This window comes from Equus quagga, chromosome 11, assembly GCF_021613505.1.
Source record: "Equus quagga isolate Etosha38 chromosome 11, UCLA_HA_Equagga_1.0, whole genome shotgun sequence".
Lineage (NCBI taxonomy): Eukaryota > Metazoa > Chordata > Mammalia > Perissodactyla > Equidae > Equus > Equus quagga.
The window spans coordinates 93,548,196-93,575,137 of NC_060277.1; the positions used below are offsets into that span (position 1 = coordinate 93,548,196).

The 26,942-nt window shown below is 52.8% G+C and overlaps 1 protein-coding gene across 1 annotated transcript in view; it reads right to left on the reverse strand.

Annotated features, from left to right (window-relative positions):
* The window catches only part of PLXDC1 (plexin domain containing 1), a gene marked incomplete at its 5' end in the record, with an annotated part of 57,343 nt that overhangs the window by 22,320 nt on the left and 8,081 nt on the right, over positions 1-26,942 (reverse strand). The window contains 5 exons of the mRNA XM_046676312.1: positions 6,547-6,646; positions 7,545-7,663; positions 8,281-8,403; positions 9,025-9,094; positions 9,409-9,552. Coding sequence (XP_046532268.1) covers positions 6,547-6,646; positions 7,545-7,663; positions 8,281-8,403; positions 9,025-9,094; positions 9,409-9,552 — 556 coding nt within the window. The remainder of the gene's footprint in view (positions 1-6,546; positions 6,647-7,544; positions 7,664-8,280; positions 8,404-9,024; positions 9,095-9,408; positions 9,553-26,942) is intronic.

Here is a 26,942-nt window from a genome sequence, read left to right on the forward strand (position 1 = left end):
ACACAGACACAGACACACAGACACAGACACACATCCACACAGACACAGACACACAGACACAGACACACACATCCACACAGATACACACACACAGACACAGACACACAGACACAGACACACAGACACAGACACACAGACACACACACACATCCACACAGACACACACAGATTGTTTTGATACAAGAAAGGCCCCTTGTCAAGCAAGTGTGGGGTCTGAGAGATTGCCGTGAGGAAGGGCACCTTTCTATAATTCATCTGCCCACAGGAGGCACCAATTTTCAATTCACACGAAGGCCCATATGTGCTGCAGGGCCCTCCCTGTGTGACACCAACTGGCATATAAAGATGGCCTGGGCTTTGAGTGAGCCTGGGGCATGCAGGACATCTAGGTGGAGGATGGGGAAGTTCTAGGCAGACTTTCACAGCTCCATCCCATCCATTACCCATCTCTCCTCCTGAAAAATCACCCTTTTAGCACCAAAATATAATAGGATAAAAAATAAATGTGAAACTCCAGGTCGCCCAAGGTCCTGAGGCTGTGGGGTCTAGAGTTGACGGAAACTTTTCTTCCTCTATCTGCCTCATCCTTCACGCTCAGCTCGAATGACACATCCTCCTTGAAGGCCTCCCCAGCCTTGGGTGCAGTTAGTGGCCCTCCTCTGAGCTCCACAGCCCCTTGTGTAATGTCCAGTGTCACCTGTTACACTGCTTGGTCAATATTTACTTGGCTGGCCCCCCGCCACACCAAGCTGCAAGCGCCCCAAGGGCAGAGTCTGCAAGTTGTTTGTCTCTGTACCCCAGCCCCTAGCACCGGGCCCTGCACTTAACATGGCCTCAAGAAACGACTGTGAACGAATGAATGGGTTACAGATAGTCATGAAAACCTCAGCAACTTACTATAACTTCAGCCTACAGCCCAAAGGAAGAACGCCCTTCCTCCCCAGCCGACCACAGATTACGGCCTTTCTCAAAAGGGCAGCCCCCAGTGGGCCACAGAAAGCTAGACATGCCCCTTCCTAAGTTAGAGCTCAAAGTAGGAGGAGAGATGGCTTCTAGGTTTCCCCCACCTGCAAGGATGTTGGGGAGAACTCACCCTCCGTCAGAAGGAAGAGAAATGGGAGGGACAGAGGGAGTCAGGGTCAGGGCACAAATGGAGACATGGACTTGTCAAGGGAGCAGATTTCAGGGATAGAGACACCAAATGGCAGCCAGGGAAGGCGGGGCTCCCAGCAAACATCACACCAGAATCTAGGGAGGGGTCTCCCCACCAGCCGGGCTGGGGAACAGAGTTGGGGCTGTGCCTCAAGTAAGGGTGCAGCCGGAGATGCTCAAACATCTGCCACAACCCAGCACAGCCCTATCAGCCGGGCGGGGAGATGAGGGTGGTAGGAAGGCGGATGAGGGTGGTGTGCGGAAATCTATCTCTGATTAAAAATATTTGCTCACTTCAACTGCCAACTTGTACTTGTTTGAGTGTGTGGCTTTGGTAATATTTTTATTTCTCTATCAACAGAACCTTTAATATCCCCGCCTGAGTTATTTGCTTTTGGATTATCTCGCCAACATCTGGGCTCGCCCAAGGATGATGACGTCCATCGTATGACCAGCAGATCTCTTCCGGAACCAGGACGGAGGCCACCCCAAAGTCACATTTCTGACACTTTGAGATGTTCCGTTTTATCTCTGCTTCCGATCTTCAAAGATTCAGAACTACTGAGGTCCATACATGGAAAGCTCTGGCGCCCAATCAAGAAATGTTAATGGCTCAAAAGAGACGTTTACACGTCCTGTTTTGTTTCAGCACCAGACACCAGTGGGAGAGAGTTTGATCGGTCAGAAGAAATCAGACAGACAGACTCTGCCACAAACCTCCCTCCAAAACAGATGATTATGATACAAAAAATATAAGACGCTCGTTCGGAAAAAGTTGTCATTCACTCACTCATGTAGTCCTTTGCTCATTTGGTTATTCATTCAATAACCATGCATCACACCCCACAGGGGACCCCAGAGATAAACACAATGAGGGGCCTGTATCTCAAGGGGCTTTCAGCCCAGGAGGGGAGGCAGGAGATTCCTCCTCAGCACCGAAGCCAAGTAGGAAAAGGGCTGAGACAGAAGAGGAGGCAAGCAATGGGAAGACTCAGCGAGCAGAGGAGAGAGAAAAAGAGAAGAGAGGAGTGAAAAGAGGGGACGAGGGCCCCTGATGGATAAAAAGCTCTGATGAAGCTTGTACAGGAGGCTTTATCAGGAGAGGCAGGAAGACAAAATGGGCCAGATCTGGTGACGATACACTGCCCCACTCCACGCCCTCACTTGGCTCATCTTTCCCACCCTCCTGCAGCCAGATCCAGGGCCTCCCATCTCCCCCACCCAGCAGTCCAGCACAAAGGTACAAGCCTCTGACACATTTCTGGACTCAAGTCTGCCTTTGAGGGGAAAGGAAAGTTCTGGTAAAGGAGAAGGCCCACGTGTTAGGATCATCCGAGGCCATTCTGGGGCCAGCCAAGGGGCAAGCTACAATTTGGAGCCTTTTATAATGAAAACCTCATTAATTGATTCCACTAATTCAGAATCTGTTGATTTTGATGTTGGCTACACTGAAGTTGCTTTTAAACAAATGAGTAGAGGAAATTATATTGACTTCTGGGGGCCCCTCCAGCCAAATAAACAGCACATAACCCACCCTATAAGTTTTGTGTGCCTCTGCAAAAAGATGCTAGTTGCACATGAATCTTTTCTCTGCATCAAAGCACGCTCTGCAGACTCTCTGCTCCAAAGCCTGTGTAGCAGTTTATACAAGGAACTGATGGTAAGAAAAACTCTGGCTGTTTTCAGTATTTCCTTCCCTCAACCCCAGGGGTGAGATTGTGCAGAATTCCCTCCACGCATCAAGCAGGGATGAGAGGAGACTGTTTGGACCCTGGTCGAGGAGACAGTGCCCCAGACAGGGTTCAGTGGCTGGGTGATTCTTTTTTTTTTTCTTTTTTTGAGGAAGATTAGCCCTGAGCTAACATTTGCCACCAATTCTCCTCTTTTTGCTGAGGAAGGCTGGCCCTGAGCTAACATCCGTGCCCACCTTCCTCCACTTTATATGTGGGATGCCTACCATAGCATGGCTTGTCAAGCGGTGCCATGTCGGCACCCGGGATCCGAACTGACGAACCCTAGGCCTCCGAAGTGAAACGTGCGCACTTAACCACTGCGCCACCAGGCCAGCCTCTGGGTGATTTCTGAATAGTGGGGAGCCAGACTCCACTCCTCACAGTGCCCCAGGCAGGGAAGAGCCAAGCTTGGGGACAAGGACAGTGACACCATTCATTCTATAGGACCAGGTGGGCTTGGACAATGGGACTATCCCTGGTAAGAATAGGGTCTGCAGACCAGAGGGCTCTCCCTAAACTTCTGTCTCATTTAAGCTCCGGTTATTCGGGACTTACTGTTATTTGCAGTTCAACCTAATCCAGACTAATTCTCTACTTCTTGGGTTGAATATCAGACCCAGAGGAATCTGACCTCTTAGCCACATAAAAGCCATCACTCCCCAAAGTGGAGATCACAGCCCATTTTAAAACCCAATGAAGGCCACGGGTACTGTCCCAGAAAAATATATGCATGGGCATATGCTCCACTCGCATCTCAATATTCCTTCCAAGTCTATGCCTGGAGCCCCAAGCTAAAGGCCTCTGACAAAAAGAGATGCAATTACCAAAGCACTCACCCCAGACTCAAGTGGTGTCAGGCCCTGTTCTCACTTAGGGTCACCATGGAGTGGAGGACAGGGTCTCTGCCACACCCACTCTCTTCAGCGACACTCACTTGCACTGTTACTCATTTTTTTGGGGCACCTGCCCTGCCACAGGCCCTGGGCTAGGTGCTGGGGCCACAGTGAGCCCCCAAGGAGTGCAAAGCTAGTTGGGGACAAGGAGGATGAGCAGGGCAGTGTGATGACAAAGTGCTAAGGGGACAGAGGAGGAAACCACGAATCCTGCTGCATGGAGCTAGACCAATGGGTGAGTAGAATTTTGCCAAGGGGTGAAAGGGCTGGGGTGGGGGGCATTTTATACAAGGAACTGTGTCACGGGGATGCAGACAGCCCTTGACATGTTTGGGGGACACAGGGCATGCAGACCAGTGCTGCCCAGACAGAGAGGGTTTGGAGGGGAGCCTATAAAGGTAGGGTGTGCCCAGCTGCAAAGGGCCTTGAATGCCACACTAAGGATTTTGACTTAATGCTATAGGCAACAAGGAGCCAGAGAACGATATGATCAGATTTGTCTGGCAGTGACAAGAAGGAATAGGGGACAGAGGGAAGGGAGACTGGAGGCTGGAGCTGCCAGGCGGCTTTCACCTGGCCTGTGGACCTAACACCTCAGCAAACAGCACCTGGAGTCACGGAATCCGGAGGCTCCGCAGGCAGAGCGCTTGCGTCTCCGGGCCTCACAGAGCAGGCGCAGCTTCCCTCCTGTTATTTCAGGCGGACTGTGCTTCCCCCGCCTCTCTTTACCCCGCCTCCCCATGCTCCATGGCTAAAACAGCCTTTCATTCCAGAATCACAGAGGAGCCTCAGATGCAGACCCTCCCCAGGGAACTGACTTCCTCTAATTCGCCCTCATTCAACAGCTGGATCCAAAACACATTTCCTGAGACTCTGCCGTGCACAAAGCCATGTGAGGGAGGCACAGATGAAACAGAGAAGACCCTGCTCCTGACGGTTCTGTAATGCACGGGGAAGGGTGGAGTATGGACATCAAGAACTGTCCTTCCTGCAAAACAGCCTGCGGTGGGTGTACATAGGGTGGGGGGCGTTTGGGGAACCGAGGAGGAAAGGATTCACCCCTCTGGGTGGGATGGGGGTGGGTCAGATTTAGAGTCTCAACGGCAGATCCCGGGGTTTAAAAAAAACATAAGATCTGGGTTTCAGTTCTCCCCTTCGTAGCTGGGTGACCACAAGCAAGTCACTCCACCTCTCTGAGCCTCTGTGTCTCCTCGTTTAGAAAGGGACAAAGGTACAGACTTCACTTACAATGTTGCGAGGAGGATCCAGTAAGATACTGTAAAGCTCAGCGCCTGGGGACAGGATTATAGTCACGGTGGTAGACAGCCTCTAAAATGGCCCCCAGGGATCTCTGCCTCCTGGCATTCACACCTGTGCAATCCTGTCCTGAGCGCCGGCTGGACCTAGTGACTTGCTTCCAACCAGCAGAATATGGCAAAAGTGACGGGATGGCCCTTCTAAAATCAGGTTATGAAAAGACTCTGGTTTCCATCTTGCTCATCTTCCACTGCTGCCCTCCTTGCCTGCTCTGATGGATGGTGCTGCCATGCTGCGAGCTGTCCTGTGGGGAGGTCCACAGGGCAGGAACCGAGGGGGGAACTGAACCCTGCCAACAACCACACGAGAGCTCTTGGAAGTAGACCCCCCATCAATCGTTGAGATGACTGTAATGGCGGCAAACAGCTTGAGAGCAGCCTGTGAAAGACCCTGAACCAGAGGACCCAGCTAAGTCGTGCTTTGCTTCCTGATCCACAGAAACTCTGAGATAATGTGTTTGTTGCTTTAAGCTGCTAAGTTTCAGGGTAATTTGTTATGCAGCAGTAGCTAACTAATACAATTAGGATGATACTGAGACTATCTGGCAACCAGCTCAGTACAGGCGTGAACCAACGACTTAGAGCAGACGCTGACTGCAGCCGTGGGGCCGGATCTTGGAGGTCCCTGCTCAGCCCCTCGCTAGAGCACTGGGAGTTCAGGGGGGCGGTCGGGGGAGGGGCAGGTGAAGTGGCGGGAATTTATCTGATGGAAATACTCACACTGAGGCATAAAAGTACCTACGTGCAAGAAGATTCACTGCAGCCTTATTTGTTGTAGCAAAAGGTTGGAAACAACTGAGAAGCCTGTGCCCAGGGACTGGTTAATTTAAGGCACATCCATGCAATGGGCTATCACGCAGCCACTACACAGAATGAGATGTGTGCTGACGTGGAATGATGGGCAGGATATACTTCGTTCAGGAGCAGAACAGAGGACAGACAGCATATGCCATCATTTGTGTTAAATACACGTATACATACTTCCCTGAAGGCTTGTAGCTCTAGAAATAGCCTAGCAGGCCAGGTTGCCTCCTGGAAGTGAAACTGGGGGATGCAGGTTGGGGGGATGGGAGAGAAACGGGATTTTCCTGTCTCCTGAAACCCCCTGTGACGCTCCTTCCATCACCCGGGTGGGGGGCATTAGGGTTGTGTTCTGGGAGGACCCATAAACCCTACTTCAGTGTCTTTGGAGATTTTCTAAAGGGGGGTGGTGCTGAGTGGAAGGGCGCTGGCTCCCTTTCCTCTTAACACTAAGAACGGTGCCTCCCATGGGGGATTTTAGTGGGAAAAATGGTTCCTCTGCTTTAACAGAGAAAGATGGGAACTCACCATGCCCTCTTTCTCCCCTTAGTTCCCACTCGACTCTCGCCATCCATCCACTCCCCACCAGCCTGCCCAGTGTGAGTTGAGTCCAACCCAGTCCCTGTCTCCGCTGGATCCCTGGGGACTCACCTGGTACGTCTGGGGATGGATTGAGAATCATGAAGGCGTCTGACAGGCCTGCCTTGACGGGGTGCTGGGAGGAGCTGATTTCCAGGACTGACATAGGGATCTGCAGCAGGGAGAAGAGGCTCCATTACCCCCCAAACCCTCGTGGGCCAACCTAGACCTCCATCTGAGCTCCAGACCCAGCTGCCTGCTTGGCGTTGCCTCTTGGAGGACTCCAAGACATCTCAAACCCAATGGGCCCCCACCCAAATTCCAAGTCTTCCCCACACCAGCTCCTTTTCCTTTTCTCCAACTTTGTGAATGGCACCTCCACGCAGGCCAGAAAACTAGGAATCACCCTCGGCCCCTCCCTTTCCTTCATTTCCCCTCCTCCAGCTGATACATCTCCCAATCCTGCTAATTAGCCTGCTAACTGTCTCTCCAGTTCTCTCCATCGCCCTCCATCTACCCGAGGCTGGCATCACCTCTCATAAATTATCTCCCAGCATTTCCTCTGAGCCCCTAACGATCTGTCTCTACTCTGAAGCCACATGGACCTTAGTCAAAGGCAGATCTGCTTGTTCCCCTGCCCCATCTTGCTCCTCCCCCTCCAGCCACACTCTGTCCTGTCTCAGAACCTTTGGTCGTGCATTCCTGGAACACATTTCTCTCTCCTCTTTGCTTCCTTAACTCCTATGCATCCTGCAGATTTCAACTCTGTTTCTCAGGAAACCCTTCCTGGACACCTGCTCGGATAAAGAGCCCCATGAAGGGTTCTCCTGGAACCCAGCTTCTCCACTTACGAGCACTTGTCACAGTGGCAATTCCACATTTGTTCCTGCAATTTCTGTCTATCTTCCCAACCAGACTCACAGCTCCACAAGGGGAGGGCCCGCAGCCACCTTATTCACGGCTACACCTCAGCACAAGCCCCAGGCCTGGCACATTGCTTCTCTACAGATATTTGCTGAGTGAAAGAAAGGCCCCAAGACCCAGCCATCTCTGCAGCTGGGCCCCCTCACCTCTTTGTAGCCGAAAACGATGCGGCCGTCACGGTGCAGAGCTGCCTGGAAGGTGAAGCTGCCCCTGTCCTCCCGGCCTTGGAGGTAGACGTGGTCCCACTGGACCACAAACACAGTCCCTGGGGAGAAGAGCAGAGACCTGGCTGAACGGGGAGGTAGTGCAGGGAGCAGGGCCCTGCAGAAATGGTGGCCGGCGTGGAGGAGCCACAGGTCAGGTCCCTTAGGGACGATGGAGGCAGTCTGCAAATTCGACTGGAGGCAGGAACTGGTAGCCTGGCTTCCAAGCTTGGGAGGAAGCAGAAGACCCTGCTTCAGCCCCCCGGATGCCATGCCTGATCATGTCCTAGCCCAGGCATGACCCTTCCTTCTTGCCTATCCTGACCCCTTGAAAGGAAAAGGAGGAGAAATAGGAGAGATGTCTGTTTCCCTGGGGCGGGAGAGTGGGTGCTCAAGGGACAACCTGTGAGAGTAAGAAACAAGAAAGGTCCCTGGTATTTACTTCACCTCTACTAAGAGCCGAGCACTCTCACTTCGTATCTCATCTGATCTGCTGGGTGGCAGGCATTTTGTCTCCATCTTACAGATGAGGAAACCGAATACAGAAAAGTGTGGTGGCTGCCTTGCTGTGTGACTCTGGGCAAGTTCCTTGCCTTCTCTGGGCCTTGGACTCCTCTACAGGGGCTGGACCAAAGGAGCCCTGGAGCTGGGTGACTTAAACTCTGAAGTCTGGTCTCACCATTGTCAAAGTAAGCAACTGTGGAATTGTCGGAGTAGCCAGGGTTGAAGTTGGCCATCAGAGGGGCCACGTACTGAGTAGCTGTGAGCATCCGATGGATCACGTCACCCATGAAGATGAAGCCTGGGTGGGGAGAAGTGCAGACGAATCACCAGAGATGGCCCAGAGGGGTTGCTTCCTTGGGCTTTTTTCCCCAAGGGCAGGAAGGAGCGGCGCAGATGGGGCTGGAAGCAAGCTTTGGACCTCTGTCCCCCATCCCTACCTGGTGGACTTTGGGTCTGGCATGTATGGAGCAAAAGGGTCCCAGACCAGAGAAGTTTCTCCCTGTGCCTCCAGGTGGGCACAAACTCCCACCTCTCCCTCTCCCTCTCCCTAGGAAAGTGCACAGGAATAAAAAATGGGCTCCTCATACCAACAGGGAGCCTGGTCCCAGGAACCAGGCTCTCAGTGCAGTCTCTCCTTCCCTCTCATTCACAGACTCAGAACCACAGGGACCACTGGGACTGCCCACGCTGGCCTGAGCCGGGCCAGAGGGAAACACACACATACAAGCAAGTCAGCTGATGTGAGGGAAGTATTCTGACACACCCACTGCCCTGCTTCCTCAGAGTGCAGTTTCAAGAGTGCCAAACGTGGGTCCCTCCCCTGTCCATCTATACCACCCTGTCTCTGGTAAACCTCCCCAGGTAGGTCCCCCAAGTTCTGGCTGAGATCTTCAAACCCTCCCCACTGACACAGCCTTACCTCCGGTTGCTATGGTGATCTGCCGCAGAGGATGCCCGTAGAAAGGGAAATCGAAGGACAAGACCACTCTCTGCAAAGGACGGGGGAGGGTCAGCATGGGCCGAGCTGCAGGCCAGAGGGCTGCCCCATGCTTGTCTGGATGGGGGTGGGGGTCGTGAGGGGAACAGGGATGTCCATGGCAGGCCCCCAGGACCACAGGTGAGCACCCTAACTCTGGCAAAGCTCCTGGGATCCCCTGGAAGGCAGCTCCCAGGCCACAGACCTCAGGCCACAGCCATGCCCACTTAGCAGGTGGGGTGGGCCGGCCCCCAGCCTCCCAGCCTAGGGCAGCACTGCCGGGGACCGGGGCACTCACCGAAGCCTGCCGGGGACCGGGGCACTCACCGAAGCCTGCCGGTGGGTGTTGGAGAGGATTCTGTGGGCCTTCACTTGGCTCCGGTTGGCCTCAGCCACGTCCACCCACAGCTCCCGGCTGCGGGGCTCACTGGGGCCATACAGACGGGACACATAGTAGCTGTGGTTGTCCTCCTGCCACCATCCAAGACAGACCCCACAGGAGGCATGAGGAGTCCGGCATGCCAGGAACCACCTGCCCCTCCCCAACCCAGACTTCTGGATACAAGAAGTCATCGCCCTCCCAGGGTGCTGGACTTGTGCCCCAGAGGGCTGGTGCAGGCTTGGGAGCCCATGGGCTCTCCTCGGCCCCAGACAGCTCAGTACTAGGCCCCTAGCTCTAGCAGCTCTGGCCCCAGCAAAATCCACCCCACTGTACCCATGCTCAGCCCTGCCATTCCCAGATGGGTCAGAAGGCTCGTCCTGAGTTTCTGTGGAGCACACCCAAGGCAGAGCTCGGACTGAGGGGTCACAAACAGAGCCCTTGTCTTCAGGGAGCTCCCAGACTAGGGGAGAGACACAGTCCCCACCCTGGGAGTACGCTGTTCAAGGGAGAATTAAAAACTGGATCGTAGAAGCCACCAGTCTAAAGATGGAGGCAGACCCTGATCTTGGGGAGTTGCTAGTCTGATGGAGGAGGTGGGACTTATGCAAACAGACCTCACGCAGAGAGATAAAGCAGGGCCATACTACAGTCGCTGGAGGGTTGAAAAAGGGGAGAGGAGCAGCCAGGATTCCTTCAGGACATATTTCTAACCTCTACTGTGTGTCCCATGGGGATAAAACAAAAAAGCCAGAACGCGGTGGGCTGGGAGTTAATTCTGTAAAGCCTCTCCTGCTTCAGGAGCATTTAGGGCCAGGATTGAAAGGAGGCCGGGAAATGGCTGGCAGAAAGGGCGGAAGAGCCAGGGGAGGAGGCGATGTCACAGCATCTCAGCCCACCCGGGCGCGCCAGCCTCGGGAGGAAGGGAGGCAGAACGGGCAGGTTGGCTTGGCCGTTGCGCGGAGACGGGGCTGCTGACCCTCGAGGAGCCCCGGGCATCATGGGTCATTAATCAGGCTGTCCAGTGGCAGTAGCAGCAGACACAGCAGAGCAGACCATGTTCTCCCTGCCAACCTGCCAGCTGCCCAGCCAGCCCTTGCCCTGGGCCCAGCATGAGCAGGGACAAGGGATGCCCGCTCTCCCCACCCGCCAGGAGGCAGAGTCTGCTCTTCTGACAAGTGACGCATTCTGGGGACCCGGGGTCGGCGCAGAGCTGGGGGAAGATGAGCAGAAGAAACATGGCGCGGGGTGTGGGGCTGGTGGAGATTTCCCACTGCCACTGCCTGTCCTCCCCTCCAGCCTCCAGACTCCTGCCCCTCCACCCAGCCCCAGTATGGCTAGCCGTCAACAAATCTAAAACATGTGCGAGGTCGCATCACTCCGCTCACGAGCCATCTGGGGCTCCCACTGCCCTCGAGATGAAACCCAAACCTCAGCCTGATATGCAAGGTCTCACCATGAGCCAGTTCCGCCTTCTCTTTAGCTTCTCTTCTCTGGTTCCCCTGTGTACCCTTGTGCACCCACTCACCAGACCAGGCCACTAGTGGTCACTCATGCCTCTGCACATGCTGGTCCGCCTGCCAGAAATGACCTTCCTGGCCTTCTCCCCCTGGCAGATTCCTACTCCTTCAATGCTTAGTTTATCCCCCTACTTGCCCAATGAAGATCCCCACCCCTTGCAAACAGCCCCCGCCATCCATGGAAGTCCTCAAGGATTGCTGGGAGCCACCAGAAGCTAGAAGGAGGCAAGGAAGGATTCTTCCCTAGAGCCTTTAGACGAGCACGGCCATGGTGACACCTTGCTTTGGGACTTCTAGCCTCTAGAACTGTGAGAGAAGAAATTTCTGTTGTTTCAAGGCACCTAGTTCATGGTAATCTGTTATGGCAGCCCTAGGGAACCAGTACACACGCCCACAGGTGTGTGTTGCTGTGGCTCAAGTGAGGCAACTCTGAGTTGTTCCCCATTCCTTGTCACCACCCTGCACAGAGCATTCTGTGGCTCCCCAGCTCACGTAGAATAAAGGTCACACTCCTTACTATGACCTACAAGGCCCTGTGGGGCAGATTCTGGACACGTCTATCCAACATCCATTTCCCCCTCTTCTTTATTAACAGAACATTGATTTTGTAGTGAGTAGCAAGGTAGCCAGCTGAAAAACCTCATTCCTTGGATGTCTTAAGGGGTACCACACAGGCTGGCCAATGAGATAAACTGAAGGTTCTAGTGGTGCCTTTTGAAAGAGGTCAGATTTGACTGCTGGTCCTTCTTACCTTTCCTCTTCTCCTTATTCCTGTCTGGAATGTAGATATGATGGCTGGAGCTCCAACAGCCATCTTGTGAGGATAAGGACAAGAGTCACACCCTAAAGATGGTGGAGTGGAGAGTTGGACAGAATCTGGGTCCCTGATGACACCCTGGAGGGATGTTCATTAAGTCCCTGGATTCAGCCCTCTGTTACACACAGGCACAAATCCTTCCTGATGCATGGTAGTCTGGCTCTGTGCTCCAGCCCTACTGAGTTTCTCTCAGTTCCTGAAATCACCAGTGCTTGTCTGCCTCAGGACGTTGGTACCTCCTATGCCTCAAAACCTCTTTCTCACTCCATCCAGAAGCCGAGTCCTCCTCGTCCTTCAGGCCTCAGCTCAGCAGTCACTTCCTCAGGAACGCCTCCCTGATGCCCCCATTCACTCTCATTACACCTCGGGCTTCTTCTCAACGGGTTGCTCACTTGTGATGATTCCCTTGGCTTTCAGACTTGTCATCTTCACACCTGCCTTTCCTGTAAGACCATAAGTTCCTCATAGGTGAGGTCAGCCTTTACCTATGGTGTTTAAGCGCAGAGTGTGTGCTCAGCTGGAGGACGTGTTGATGAGTGAATGACCACAAAGCACAGTGTGTGGAAGGCCTGCACATCCTCTGCTGTTTTATTGCTACCACACGCACCCTGGTGACCAGGACGGGATGGTGTTACCAAACACAGCAGGACGGCGGCAGACAGTGAGCAGGTGCGCTCAGGTACGGTGGGAGCCAACTGAATACTGCCACCCAGGAGCCTGAGCAGCCTGTGTTTAAAAGAGCTGCTTGCAGGCTTGGAGGAGAGTCTGGTTCCCATCACCTGCTTCCCAGGACTCACCTGGTGAGAGTTTCACAAACCTCCAAGCATCAGAAATGAGAGCCGTGGACGGAAGCCACGCTCTGCAGTCGTGCAGCCCAAGCGGACGCTCACCTGTCTCCTGCTGCCTCGCCCAAGAGGCAGAGGGTGGGGGGCCTGGGGACGCGTCTCACCAGCCCATTGCTCTGAGTCTTCTGCTCCCCATGAAGGACAAACGGTCCACAGCCCCAGCTCACGCTGCTCCACTGACAAGCCGGGCCATGTGCCATTGGGGGGGTCCTGGGACAGAATAGTTTCCAAGGAGCCCTCCAACGGCACCTCTTAACTGACATGAAGTTGTCATCTCTGCTGACTCAAGGAGAGTCAGAAAGTAAAGGAGCTGCTGCCTCCAACTCGCAGCAGAAGTTCTCTCCAAGTCAGGAGAACCCTGGGAGAGCGAGGGCGTCCACACCTGCAGTCCCTGCTCGGGCCAGGGGGTCAGGCCGACACCCTGCTTCAGGCATCAAAAGGGCCAAGTGCAGCTGGCCTGCCCGGGGAAGGACTGCCCCAGGGGCAGTGCCATGCGGAATCTGCCACAAGTCCAAACAGGCCCCAGGGGAGCAGCTGTCCTGGTGACTTTGATTACCTCCAGGACAGTGAAGCCGGGGCTGTATCTCTTCAGAGCTCCAGGCTTGGAGGCTCCGTGGTGATCGGTGAGGCCAAACTGCAGCCAGAGAGGAGGGGACGACTTCCCAGAACGAAGTCGGTGGTGAGGGCGGGATTGAGAGAAGGGGAGGAAGGAGATGGGAACCCAGCATTTGCAGAGCTGTGACAGATGTGCTGGGCATTTCAAATGTGTCACTGCATGACAACCCTGGGACGTGAGGACTCAAATTAGTCCCATTTTATAAGTGGGGAAACTGAAGCCCACATAACCATTTGAAACCAGGTCACTCTCATTCAAAGACAATGACTTTTCCTCTGTCCACTGTTTCTCAGGTTTTAAGTAACTGCCCCCCTGGAAAGCAACTTGGACCACTTATCAGTCACTGGTTAAAATCTCTCACATCTCGGGGGCTGGTCCCGTGGCCGGGTGATTAAGTTTCCACACTCTGCTTCGGCGGCCCAGGGTTTCGCTGGTTCGGATCCTGGGTGCAGACATGGCACTGCTCATCAAGCCATGCTGAGGCGGCATCCCACATGCTCCAACTAGAAGAACCCACAACTAAAAATATACAACTACATACCGGGGGCTTTGGGGAGAAAAAGGAAAAATAAAATCTTTAAAATCTCTCCCATCAGAAGAAGCAGTGTGGATCCTTTATGGAGCACAGAGCTCAGAGGTTGTGTCACGTTCATCTCCTCACCCCTAGCACCTACCTAGCACAGGGCTTGGCACCTGGCATATGGTGAGTGTTAGGGATCCACTTGCTAAATGAGTTCAAGCACCAGGATCCCACAGCCGATGGTGCCGGAGGCTGTGCTGAGAATGTGCAGTGTGGCTTTGACAAGGACAGCATCCTCTCCCATCGCTGATGGCAGTGACACAAAAACCACTCGTGAAGGGACTAGCTGCCTCCTCTGGGAATCTCAGGCCATGGAAAGCAATCCCATAGCTAGGACATCCCGCACACAGGAAGGCGTCTCCTGATTCCTCAGGCTCTTCCCTGAGGAAGTGAAACTAGCAAGGAAGATGCTTTCAGGGCAAGGAAGAGAAACCCTGGCTCCTCCCGGCTTAAACACAGAGGAAATGTATTAGACCAAGGGACTGAGAGTCCAATAGGGCAGCAAGTGTGGAACATGGGTGACTGATGTCATCAGGGCATTGTCCTAAGTGTGACTGCTGGTCCATAGAAGGAAGGAAGATCTTACATGCATCTGGCTTCAAGAAACATATGCTGGACAGTGACAAAGAGACAAGAATTGAGGTGGGCCCGGAGAGACAGAGAAAGCAGCCCTGGTTCCCGACAGCTTTCAGGGTCCCTGAGGTCAGGCTGCCCTTCATCTCCAGCCCTTCAATCCCATGATGGGTCCTTGCACCCTCACTATAAACCTTCCTCCCAAGACAGCTCAAACGGTTCCTCGGAACCCAAAGGGCATAAACTAAAACAGTCTTGCTCATGGGGTGATCAGAGAGGCTCAGACAGTGAGAATCTGAATGGGAAGAGGGAAGTGAGAAACCAAATTTCTAGAACTTTTCCCTGGCAGCACACTGGCGCTGTGTTTTTTCTTCTACAGAGTCAATCACTGCTGACTTCTTGACTGACCACCTGGGAAAACAGTCCCGGGGCTCGGAATTCACCGATCTTGGGGGTGCTTCCCATCTGCAACGGCAGGTCCCTGATCATGCTGCCACCGACACTGGCAGTTTTGCTGGCAGAAGTCCACCCACGGCAGACTGATCAGTGTCTCCCAGTAACATTCTCCCCTTCTTCCTTCAGTAGCAGAACCTCCTGGTTTCAGTTTGGCGCATGACCACCCAGCTAGACCACATTTCCCAGCCCTCCTTACAGCTGAGTGTGGCTACATGACTACATCTGGCCAATGGAAGATGAGCAGAATGATTGCCCTCGATAGGAATGGGGGGCCCTCACCTTGCTCAGTTCCCGTTGGTTAGGATGCAGATGTGATGGTGGGAGCTGAAACACCCATTTTGGACCACAACACGGAAGGCACATGTTGTAGAGGGAATCTGGGTCCCCAACACCATGGAGACACTACATCAACCCCTGCTTACTTGTGCTCACACTATTCCATGTGAGAGAAGAATAAACTTCGCTTGTGTCTAAGGGCCACGTGAGTTGGGCATTTGTTACAACGGCTGAATCTGTATCCTAATTAATACAAGGTCCCAAGTCGCCTCCTCAGGCCAGTCAATCCGAGGGCTTCTTCACTGTAAGCTACGTCTCTTAAAAAGGATTTAGAGGCTGTGCTGGCAGTGAAGTCGCCCGAGGAATTCACCCAATTCACAGCCAGTCACCACATTTGACTTGCTGTCTGTGGGACAGTCCCTTTACCCCAGAGGGCAGCCCTCCAGACACTGTGGACGGGAGGCTAGAAGCTATGATGGAGTGACCTTACATTGCACAGGGTCAGGGAGTGTAGCACGAGCCAGACCACTTGGCAAGCCCCCAGGGGGAACTACGTTTCCTTGAAACGTACACAAGAAGCCCTAGTCAATAACCGACAGTCGTTTTGGGAGGCAGCATGATTTGGATTTCAAATATTTTTGGCCATGAAATCCTTTCTTCCAATTAATCTTCCAAGGAAGCTCGATACATAAATCACGTCAAAGTAAAGCCACTCTAGGGGAAGGGAAGAGAAGGGCCTGGAACCAGGCCTGTAGCTACGGACTTCTCCAGCCTCCATCCCCCAGCAGCCCATGAAGCACCTCTGGGAACGCTTAGCCTTCCCTGGAGTGCAATTTGAAAACCACGGCTGCAGGATCAAGCGCAGGGGCTGTGGACTCAGACAGACCCAAGCTCGAAAAACTGGCTCCATTCCATAATAGTTGGTGCCAAATATTACCCTTCCCTCTGGCCATCAGTTCCCTCATCAGTGACCTTTCTCACAGAGTTCTTGAAAGGATTAGACAAAATGTATCAATGTAAAGCTCTCAGCCCAGCGCCTGGTCCACAGTAGGCGTTTGGTAATTGGAACCGTTATGATGATTCTGCTGGACCTTTCCAGGAGAGGTCTCCATCGTGGAGGCTGCCTCCTCAAGACCAGCCCCAGCTCCATGGGAAATGTCTGCTGTTACAATGTCTCTTCTGCCTCATTATTCATGACCGGAGCCTGCCAGGCACTTCATTTCTGACAGCGCGGCAGCATTTACCTTGGCTGAGCTCAAGACGTTTCTGGACAGGAACTCTGGCTAAGCTGTCACCATCGGCCCGTCACCTGCCAGCCAACTGGCAGGTGGAAATGCCGAGGCAAGCAACCGAGGGCACCCTGCAGGGCCTGCTGGAGGGGCCTAGCCAGCCAGCCAGGCTTGTCAGGACAGCGCTCCAGGCAGCTGGGTCCAACCCAGGAGGTGCTGCCCGGATTCCTGGGGGAGGGGGCACCCCATTCCCTGCCCCCACCATTCCATGAGGCCTTACAAGACCAACAGGAACATTTTCTAGATCTCTGCTACTCAAAGTGTACCCGAGGGACCAGCAGCGTCAGCATCACCTGGGAGCTCGCTGGAAATGCAGAATCCTGGGGCCCATCCCCAAACCTGCTGGATCCAAACCTGCATTTGAACAAGCTTCCCAGGAGATTCTTTTGCACAATAAAGTTTGAAAATCAAGAAGCACCCTCTGTCTGGACCAACGTGTCACTCGTTTTTGTCTCCAAGGACTCCAAAAGCATAAAGACTTGGATTCTTGTCTTGGCTCTGCCACTCACTAGCTGTGCAACCTTGCACAAGCATTTCACCTCTCTGTTCCAGCATACCTTGCCTCCTGGGGTTGTTGGGTGGATTAAATGTAAGGCCATAGAATGAGGCCAGCACTCAGGGAGGGCTCCTTTAACGTTACTTGTTATTATTTTCCCTTACCTCCTGTCTCCACACAGTGTACCTCCATCCGCCCTCAGCGTCGGGCAGAAATAAACCCACAGAGAACACTCCTCAGTGCAGAAGTGCAGAAAGCCGGTCCCCTGGTCTAACCTGGGAAAGTTGGGACCCAGGTTAGACAAAGGGGCACTTGCATTGGCACTGAGCGCCTGGGGTCAAGAGGGGTCAGGGTGAACGAGCCTCACCAAAGAAGGCCCTGGAAGTAGGGGTTTGGACCAGGCTTGGAAAGAGGGTGTGGACTGGCTTTCCAGACGAAGCATTTGTTAATGCCCCCAACACTTCATGGCACTGGAGGGATCATCTTATCCTGGCACTGACTCATCACGTGGGCTTTTGGAGGAGTATCTGCCAACCAGAGGTTTTGATAGCAGAAATATATGTCACATAACCACAGAGAATGAGGACAACGAGGAAAAAGGAAAACAAAAACGGGCCTCCCCCACCCCTCCTCTGGCCCCAGGCTGGCAGATTTCCTTCTCGTCTCTTTCATATGTGTATAATTTCACATGGCTGGAATCCTGCTGATCATCCAGTTGTGTGGACTGTTTCTGTCACGTTTCATGACACCTAGAGCAGTTTTTGATGCTGAACAGGGTCTTTTAACCATCATTTGTAATGGCTTCACGGCCGTCTACTCAGAAGAAAATCCACAATTCTCTTAGCCACTGCCCTATTGTTGGGCATTTAGGTAGCTCCAATTTTTAGGCTCTCATAAATACTACTGTGATGAATTTCCTGATGGACTTTCCATATCCTGGATTATTTCCCATCTTCAAAGCCTTGGGCCTGGAGCAGTGCTTCTCAAACTGTAATGTGCACACGAACCACCTGGGAATCAGACTCTGGCTCTGCTGGTCTCAGGGGCCCAAGCTTCTGCATTTCTAACAAGCCCCCAGGCGCTGCCAGTGTGGTCGCCCCCCCCACCATACTCTGAGCAGTAGTGAGGGTATGAAGAGTAGCCCCTGAAGCCTCCAGGCCAGGAAATCCCCTTCTGTTGCTAGGATCCTTCCTAGGTACTTCCTAGGTACTTCCAGGTAAGATCTGGGGGGAAAAGCACGACTCTGTCTTCCGAGACCTTTCTGGTTAACTTTCTCAACCAATTAGCTCCACCGATTTTCCTAACAACTCTATGAGGCATTCTCAGTCCCACCTGACTGATGAGGAAACTGAGATTTAGAGGGATGGCATGGCAAGGATACACACTACCTACCGTACCTGGGACCAGAGTAGGGTGGCCAACTGCCCCAGTTTTCCTGAGACTGAGGGATTTCCCAGGATGCTGGTCGTTCAGTGCTAAAATCAGAACCATCCTCAGAAAACCCAGACGGTTAGTCACCCTAGACCAGAGCCTAATTCAGAGTCACCTAACGTTTATCATTCCTGACCCTGTGCATGCCCTTTATGTCAATTACTGCAGAACACTTTTGCAATTACACGTAGACAATAGCATTCCCATTTGACAATGAAGAAATGGGCCCAGAGGGGTTAAGAAAGTTGCCCAACACAAAAAGACAAGCAACCCAATTAAAAAGCCGGGCAAAAGAAAAAAAGTGGGCAAAGGATTTAGACGTTTCTCCAAAGAAGATACATAAATGGCCAAGAAGCACATGAAAAGATGCTCAACATCATTAGTCATTAGGGAAACACAGAGAAAAACCACAATGAGACACCACCTCACGCCCACTAGGATGACTATAAGTTGACTAGGATGACTAAAAAAAAGGGAAAATAACCAGTGTTGGCCAGGATGTGGAGAAACTGGAACCCTCATACATTACTGGTGGGAATATAAAATGGTTCAGTCACTATGGAAAACAGTATGAGGTTCCTCAAAAAGTTAAACATAGAATTACCATATGATGCAGCAATTCCACCCCTAGGAATACACCCCTTAAACCTTTAAAGAGTTAAAAACGGGAACTCAAACACATACGTGTACACATATTCACAGCAGCACTATTCACAATAGCCAAAAGGAAGAAACAGTACAATGTCTATCAACAAATGAATGGATAAACAAACTATGGCATATCCATACAATGGAATATTATTCAGCCTTAAATGGATGAGTCTTGAAAACATTATGCTAGGTGAAAGAAACCAGACACAAAACGTCCTATTTGTATAATTTCATTTATATACGAAATATCCAGAAGAGGTAAATCCATAGAAACAGAACACAGATTGATGGTTGCCAGGGCCTGAAGGAAGAGAGGAGTGGGGAGCAACTGCTTAAAGGGTACAGGGTTTTGGGGCTGGCCCCGTGGCCGAGTGGTTAAGTTCGCGCGCTCCACTGCAAGTGGCCCAGTGTTTCATTGCTTTGAATCCTGGGCACGGACATGGCACTGCTCATCAAACCATGCTGAGGTGGCATCTCACATGCCACAACTAGAAGGACCCACAACGAAGAATATACAACTACGTACCGGGGGGCTTTGGGGCGAAAAAAGAAAAAAATAGAATCTTTAAAAAAATATATTAAAAGTACAAATAAATATTTTTAAAAAAAAGGGTGCAGGGTTTCCTTTTGGGGTGATGAACATGCTTTGGAACTAGACAGAGGTGATGGCTGTACCACAGCGTGAATGTATTAAATGCACTGCACTTTAAAATGGTTAATTTTAGGTTATGCGAATCTCACCTCAGCAAGCAGGAAAGAAACCACCCACCCACCCAACTTGCCCAAGGAAAAGGAAAAGGGTCACCAGGAGGGACCTGCATAGGAGACAGACCACCGGGAGCAGAGCAGCCAGCAGAGGTCCCGGGAGCCTTGCTGAGCCCAGCAGGGGGAGGGGAGACAACAGGGACTGAGAACCCATCACGTGCCTCGTCACACCTTGCTCTTGAATTTCAACGCCGTGGGATTAGTATTTACCACCCATTTGGGAAATCTGAAGCTAGCAGGGGCTTGTGCCATCAGGTTCATTAACTGAGGGGTTAAGCGTCCAGTCCAAGGTCATGCAGCTAGTGTGTGCCAGGGCCAAGAGGGGGGGCCAGGACTGCCGGACTCTTTCCAGAGTGCTGGAGACGGGACGTCGGGACTCTACTTCCCTCCTCCCTGGACACCCATTCTTCTCACGGAATCTCTGCTCTCTCTTCAATATTCAGCTCCTGACTTTCCCCTCGTCCCACCCATCTCACGCTTGACACCCAGAAGTCTTCCCCCATGGGCCTCCTCACTGCATCCCTTCCCCTGAGGGCTCCGGCATGATGGGTTCTTCAACAGGCACTGCTTGCTCCTCATGCGTCCGTGCTACGTGTCTCTCTGTCCCATCTCCCCTAGGCGCTTAGATCTGGGGAGGGGGCCTTCTGGAGGTCTCCTTTTGGGTGCTGCCTCCTTTGAGAGGTGGTAGAAACCAGCCAGGTATTTCACTCACTTGTCCCTCTCGCGCCCCACTGTCTTGGAGGACGTGATGCCTGCCTCGCTGCAGGGCCCTCAGCCTCCCTGGGCCTGCCATGGTGGAGGACAAGCTGGGAAGTTTCGCTTGGGCCAGAGAGGAGAGGAATTCAGGGGAGCTGGGCCGGGGGAGGACTAGGGTGGGAGGAGGGAGTCTTTTCTCTTTCGGAGTGAACCTATTCCATTTCAGGGGGAACCTCCAAATCTGTATGCTCTTAAACTTGGTTCCTCCCAAACTCTGTCTCAGATGTGAACCACAGAACCGAGAAAAACTTGGACTAGGATTTGGAAATCCCCAGGCTAGAAGGGCAGCTTTGCCTGAGGCCTCCTCCTTCCAGCCTCTTGGGGAATAAACCGTGGCATATCCCTGGGTCTCTGACTTAGCACTGTGGCTCTCCCAACCCCTCCCTCTGCCTCAAAATTCCCAGCTTCCCCAGGGCCTCAGGATTGGTCTGGGGGAAAATCTCTGGAAAGCCTGAGTCCAGACAAGAGTTCTTTTTCCACTGGGATGTGGTTGTACAGTGGGTGTGAGAATGAAACCGAAGGAGATGGCTCTGACCAGAGCCCCTGGAGCTGCCAGCTCACCCTGGGAATGCAGGCTGGAAGCCTCAAGGCCTCCAAGGCAAGAGGGTCTGAGCTGGAAGGAGCATTGTGGCGAGGTGGCCAGGCGGCAGGTGCTGGGTAGAAGGGGCTGAACAGAGGAGCTGGGCAGAGGGACTAGACAGGGGCGCTGAGCTGGGGGGCTGGGCAGAGGGACTAGACAGGGGCGCTGAGCTGGGGGGCTGGGCAGAGGGACTAGACAGGGGCGCTGAGCTGGCGGCCTGGGCAGAGGGGCTGAGCTGGGGTTCTGGGCAGGGGGCCTGAGCTGGGGGGCTGGCCAGGGGGACTGGACAAGGCGGCTGAGCTGGGGGGCTGGGCAGAGGAGCTGAGCAGGAGGGCTGGGCAGGGAATCCAGGCAGGAGGGGTGGTCAAGGGATCTGGGCAGGGGTCTGGGTAGGGAAGGCTGGGCAGGGGGGCTGGGCTGATGGACTGGGAAGAAAGAACTGAGTCAGAGGGGGCGAGAAGGGAAGATGGTTAGAGAGGGCTGGTCCAGAGAAGGCCTGGGATGGGGGCTGGGCAGAGGGGCCGAAGTGAGGGAGCTGCGCCAGAGGGACTGAGCCAGAAGGGAAGCCACAGCCAGGAGGGTGTACTGGGGAGCCGGGAAGGAAGATAAGGTGGCACTGGGTGGGTGTGGGGGAAGCCAAAGGGAATGGCAGCCCACCTGCCAGGCCCTCAGTCCTTTGATATGGCACCAGGGCAGAAGAACCCAGATCATGGTTCCTGTTGGCACCAACCAGGCTGTGATGTGGATAAACAGTGGAAATGTTTTCCTGTTGAGACCCAAGAAAACTCTGCAACGGACCAATTCACACTGGCTGAGGCGTCCCCTTCCCCAGCCGCCTCGTGCCCCGTCCTTTGCTGCCAAGCTGTTGTCTAGATCAGGTTTCCTCCAACCAGAGACCCCAGCTCTGAGAGACACTGACCAAAAATTAAAATTAAAATTAAACTAAATTTTTAAAAAAGAGATGCAGGAGGGGCCGGCATGGTGGCACAGTGGTTAAGTTTGCACTTTCCGCTTCTCGGCGGCCTGGGGTTTGCCAGTTCAGATCCCCGGTGGGGACATGGCACCGCTTGGCAAAAGCCATGCTGTGGTAGGCATCCCACATATAAAGCAGAGGAAGATGGGCATGGATGTTAGCTCAGGGCCAGTCTTCCTCAGCAAAAAGAGGAGGATTGGCAGTAGTTACCTCTAGGGCTAATCTTCCTCAAAAAAAAAAAAAGAGATGCAGGAGAAGCAGGCATCTCTGGGCCCCTTGGCAGGGCTCCCAAGGGGCTGAGGCTGCCCACTGTTCAGGTCAGTGTGGGCACACAGCCCGGGGTGAGGTGGGGTGGTGTCGAGGCTGGCTGTGCTGAAGGGGGTGACCATCAGCGTTCCCGACTGAACACTGCTCAGTGCAAGGCTGAAGGGTTTCCAGGCAGAGCCGGGATGGAGCACAGGCCCATCTGAGGATTCGGGCACAAGCCCACGCGGGTGGCGGGAGTGCACACACATGCTCGGGCGCGTGTAAGCACTGAGTCCTCTTCTGTGTGTGGGGGCCTGAGAGTCAGCAGAGCTGAGGTCCTAGAGGCCACTGTGTGCAATGACCAACCTCTTCTTTTCCACAACCCTGTCTTTGGAGGCCTCTGGGGATGGGGAAATCCCTGCTTCCTTTGTTCCTTCACAGAAGGAGCTCCTTCCATCTGCTGGGCACTGGCAACGGGGATAAAACAGTCCCCGGTCTCCCGGTGCTTCGGTTCCAGGGAGGACAAGCCATATAAACAAATAAATAGATAATTCAGTGCAGGAAGGGATAATTGCTATGGAGAAAAATAGTCTCCTCCCTCTGCCCCAGTCTCAGCCCTGCAGCTATTAGAAAACAGCCACATCTAGAACCTTCTCTATACCAGGCTAAATACCCCATACTCCCTCAACCATTCTGGACTCCTCTGGTCCCTAGATAGCCATTACCAAGGGACACAAGCCCCTCAGCTGTGCTCAGGCCAAGAAATACCCCACAGGAACCCCAGAGTCCCAGCCCTGGTCCCTAGGTTTCATGGGTTTCCGTGGGTTTCCATTAACACAGCTGGCTTCCCACCTCCGTCCTTGGCAGCCACTTCACACTCCTGACTCATCCTCAGCCCACAGGCAGTGAGGAGCCCCAAGTCTTTTCCTCATGAACTGCCGCTAAGCCACATCCCTCCCACCCAGCTTTGAACTTCAGTACCAGTATTTGTATTTATTCTGGGAGTTTCATCGAGTGTGAGGCCGACCCTCATTCAGCCTGCCCAGGAGGTTTTCCGGTTCCTGATCTGACATCTGACCTCTCTTCCAGCTAAGACAGAAGTCTGATGTGGACATCTGATCCTTCCTATCTTCTGGGCAGAGCTGGAGGCAGCCCGCAGGATCTCAGAGGGGCCTCCTGCCAGGGTGGCCTTGCTCCTTCACATGGACTCTTGATGTGTGGCTGCTGAGGGGGCCATGAAACCCCGGAGATGGTGAAAGTCTTGTGGTCAAGTGCAGCCACGTGGTGCATAGAAAGTCTCATGTTCTGGTGGTCAGTCTAGCAACTGATTTTAAAATTGGTTTGACATGTTACAGATCAGAAGTTTCTACAGCTAGATAACCGTCAGAATCACATGGGGGTTCAATAAACAAATTCCCAGGCTCCATCTGCAGTGTCTTCAGGGTGGAGCCCGAGAATTTGTCTTGTTTTTTAAGCTCTGGGGTTACTGAATCCATACTAGCTCTTAATGATCCCCACTGCCCTTTCTGAACGCCCACACACAATTGCTTCCAGAAGGCTGCATCTCTGTAGCTCTCTTCCGCAAGGTCCTCTCTGCACAGGCCGGGACATGCTCCTCTGACCATGGCGTCTGGCCAGAGCAAGTATCAGTTCTTTAACTGATGGCCCAACAAAGCTGGGGGCGGGGGGGCCTCTAGTGTCCCCTCACTCAGGTACCTCTCCTGCCCTGGCCTTCCACTCCACCCTCCCACCACAGCTCCTGGCTTCTGCAGGATGGAGAAGACAGGGCAGAGTGGGAAGCGGGTGGGGCTGCGTCCTCTGAAGTTCCTCCTCAGGGTGGGGTTAGGGTGAAGTGAGAGACACCCTGGCCTCAGGTGCAACATTTAAGGCAGCACCAACAAACTCAGTCATCAAGATAGAGAATATTTTAATGCAAGATTTTAAAATGAAGATGAATGCAGAAAAATCCATGACGAAGGAAATATCAAAATTTTAAACAGAGACAGGACCAGTAACAGTGCCAAGCCATGTCAGAGCCTGAGGTCAAAGGAAAAATCAGTCATGGAAATGATGCAGAAAAATTACCCTGCTCCCTTCCTTCCAGGCTGCGGGCTGGCACTGGTCCCTCTCGCACCCACACTGCTACAGCTCCTGCGCAACGGTCCCTCCGGGGGCTCCCGCTGGCTGACCACCCTCCCGGCCAGCTCAGGGGTTGAGGTCTGCGCTGCTCCATGCCGCTGCTATTCCTAAAGTGCTTCACCATCCCTTGTCGTCTTCCTTCACCCTGCCAACTCCGACGCAAACTGTCCCTGCATTAGACCCTCCCCCACCAAGAAAAGAAAGACAGAAATGACGCAGAGAGCAGGAAAAAAAAATATTTAAAAATTTAAAATATCTTTAGAGAGAGAATATAATATACCCATGACCACACACAAAAAAAGAGTTTTTTTAAAAAAAGAAATAATCAGAATATAATAAAGAGCTCTTGGAAATTAAAATTATGATAGTAGAAAAAAGCAACTACCATTAAGAACATGAGGTTGAGAAAATCTCCCAGAAAGTGGAACACCAACAACAGTAACAAGCAAACTGACAAATAAACAACAAACGATGCAAAAGGAATAGACAGCAGAAGAGAGAGGAAAGTTCAAGGGTCAATCCCCGAGATGGACATCTAACCAAGGGGAATGTAGAAAGAAGGGAATGCGGTAGGAAGAAAATTATCGAAGAAATAAAACAAGAAGACATTCCAGAGTGGTGAATCTAAGACTCTGGATTGAAACAGTCCATCAAATGTCCAGCACGGTGAGAGAAACAGCCAGAGCAGAGCCCATCCCCGCACTTTGAGAAAGCTGGGGTTACAGAGAACAGCCTGGAAGTTTCCAGAGGTGGGGGAAAGCAGTTATACACAAAGATGGGGCATAAGAGTGACACCAAGACTCCCAACAGTGACATCAGAAGCCAGAAGACAAGAGTGAGATGCCTGCGAACTGCTGAAGGAAAATTATTTTTAGTCTAGAATTCTATATTCAGCCAAACCATCAATCCAGTGTGAGGATAGAATGAAGGCAATTTCAGACATGCAAGCTCTCAGAAGAGTTTGTCCTCCTGTGTAACCTTCCTCAGGAAGCCAAACAAGGAGTGGGGCAGGAAAGAGAAGACCCACGGTCAGGAGAACACGTCAGTCCAGCACAGGAGAGAGGCACGGGGGCTCCAAGGATGAAGAAGGAGAGGGGGGGCCCAGGATGGCTGTGGGGCAGGGGGGCGAGCAGCCAGTCCATGTCGGAGTGGGACAACAGGAGAGAGGTTTCCGGGGAAAAAAAAGAGCTGACAGATTTGACCACAACAAAAATCGTATTTGAGGCTAACGGATGTGTATGAATATATGGCATTGTAAGTACAGAAAACTACACAGTGGTGGGGGTGGAGGGGAGGATTCAGGAAAAACAGGAATTATACAAGAAAGTCAACAATGTTATTACCCTGCTTGGGTTCCTGGTGAACAATATTTACATGATCATAATGATACAAAGCAAAGCACATGGATTTAAAAATATTGAGAGCATAAAATGACACTTGGGGGACTACATAAATGGCAAATCTTCATCTACACCACAGGCAGTCAACAGACAAGGTCTAAACAGATTAACCAAGAGGCAGCAGTGTAAGCAAATTACTTAGAAATACGGAGGCAACGGCCTGGCCTGGAGGAAAGACTGAAGCGGCACCTTCTGAGCGAGGGGTGGGCAGGTCTCCAGGGTGGGCGGGCGGGCTGGACTGCTGTGTTTCATTTTCTGCTTTTAGCACTATTTGACCTTTTTGACTATCTGCACGCACTTCTTTGATTTTAAAAGAGTCGCTATTAAAACATAAAATAAAGAAACATATGCCAAGAAGCACATCCTCTTGTTGCTTCCTGTTTCATAGTTTTTCTGCATCCTGAGAACCCACCCTCTTCACTCACAGCCATAGGTGCTTACACACACAGGCACGGCCACACTCACACAGTCACACACACTCACTCATCACAGACACTCAAGCAGCCCATGTGACAGACACACAGGTGAATGTGCATAATACACAAAAACCCTCACACATGTGCAAACACACTCTCGCTGACACAGACACGTAATTATAGATTCACCCACAGATACAGAGGCCCCCGTGGGCCCCCCAGAAAGCCAGCTAGAGAGCAGGGCCAGACACTGCAAGGGCGGCGCTGCCTCCCTCCCTGGCCCCCCTCCCCATCCCTCCCAGAACTGCCCCAGGCAGCGGAGTTTCTCCCCGGAGCTTCACCCTAATTGCCTTCTCCTCTTAGAGTGCTCTGCCCTCAGGCTGAGCAGCCCGAGCCTCTGCAACCATTAACCTTTTGGGGCCATACGGTCTGTGCAGAAATGAGGTGGGGGAGGGGCCCGAGCTGGCAGCTGGAGGGGACTAATAATGCCACCTTCGTTCAGGTTTAGTGGAGGCCCTAGGAGGGAGGAGCCCAGAGTCAAGAAGCCTGTAGACATGCTGTGCATCCTTGAGCAAGTCTCTCCACCTCTCTGTGTCCACAGGGAGGTAGGCAGCCTATGAAGCTCTGAGATGCTAACATTTTATGACCCAGGCTGAG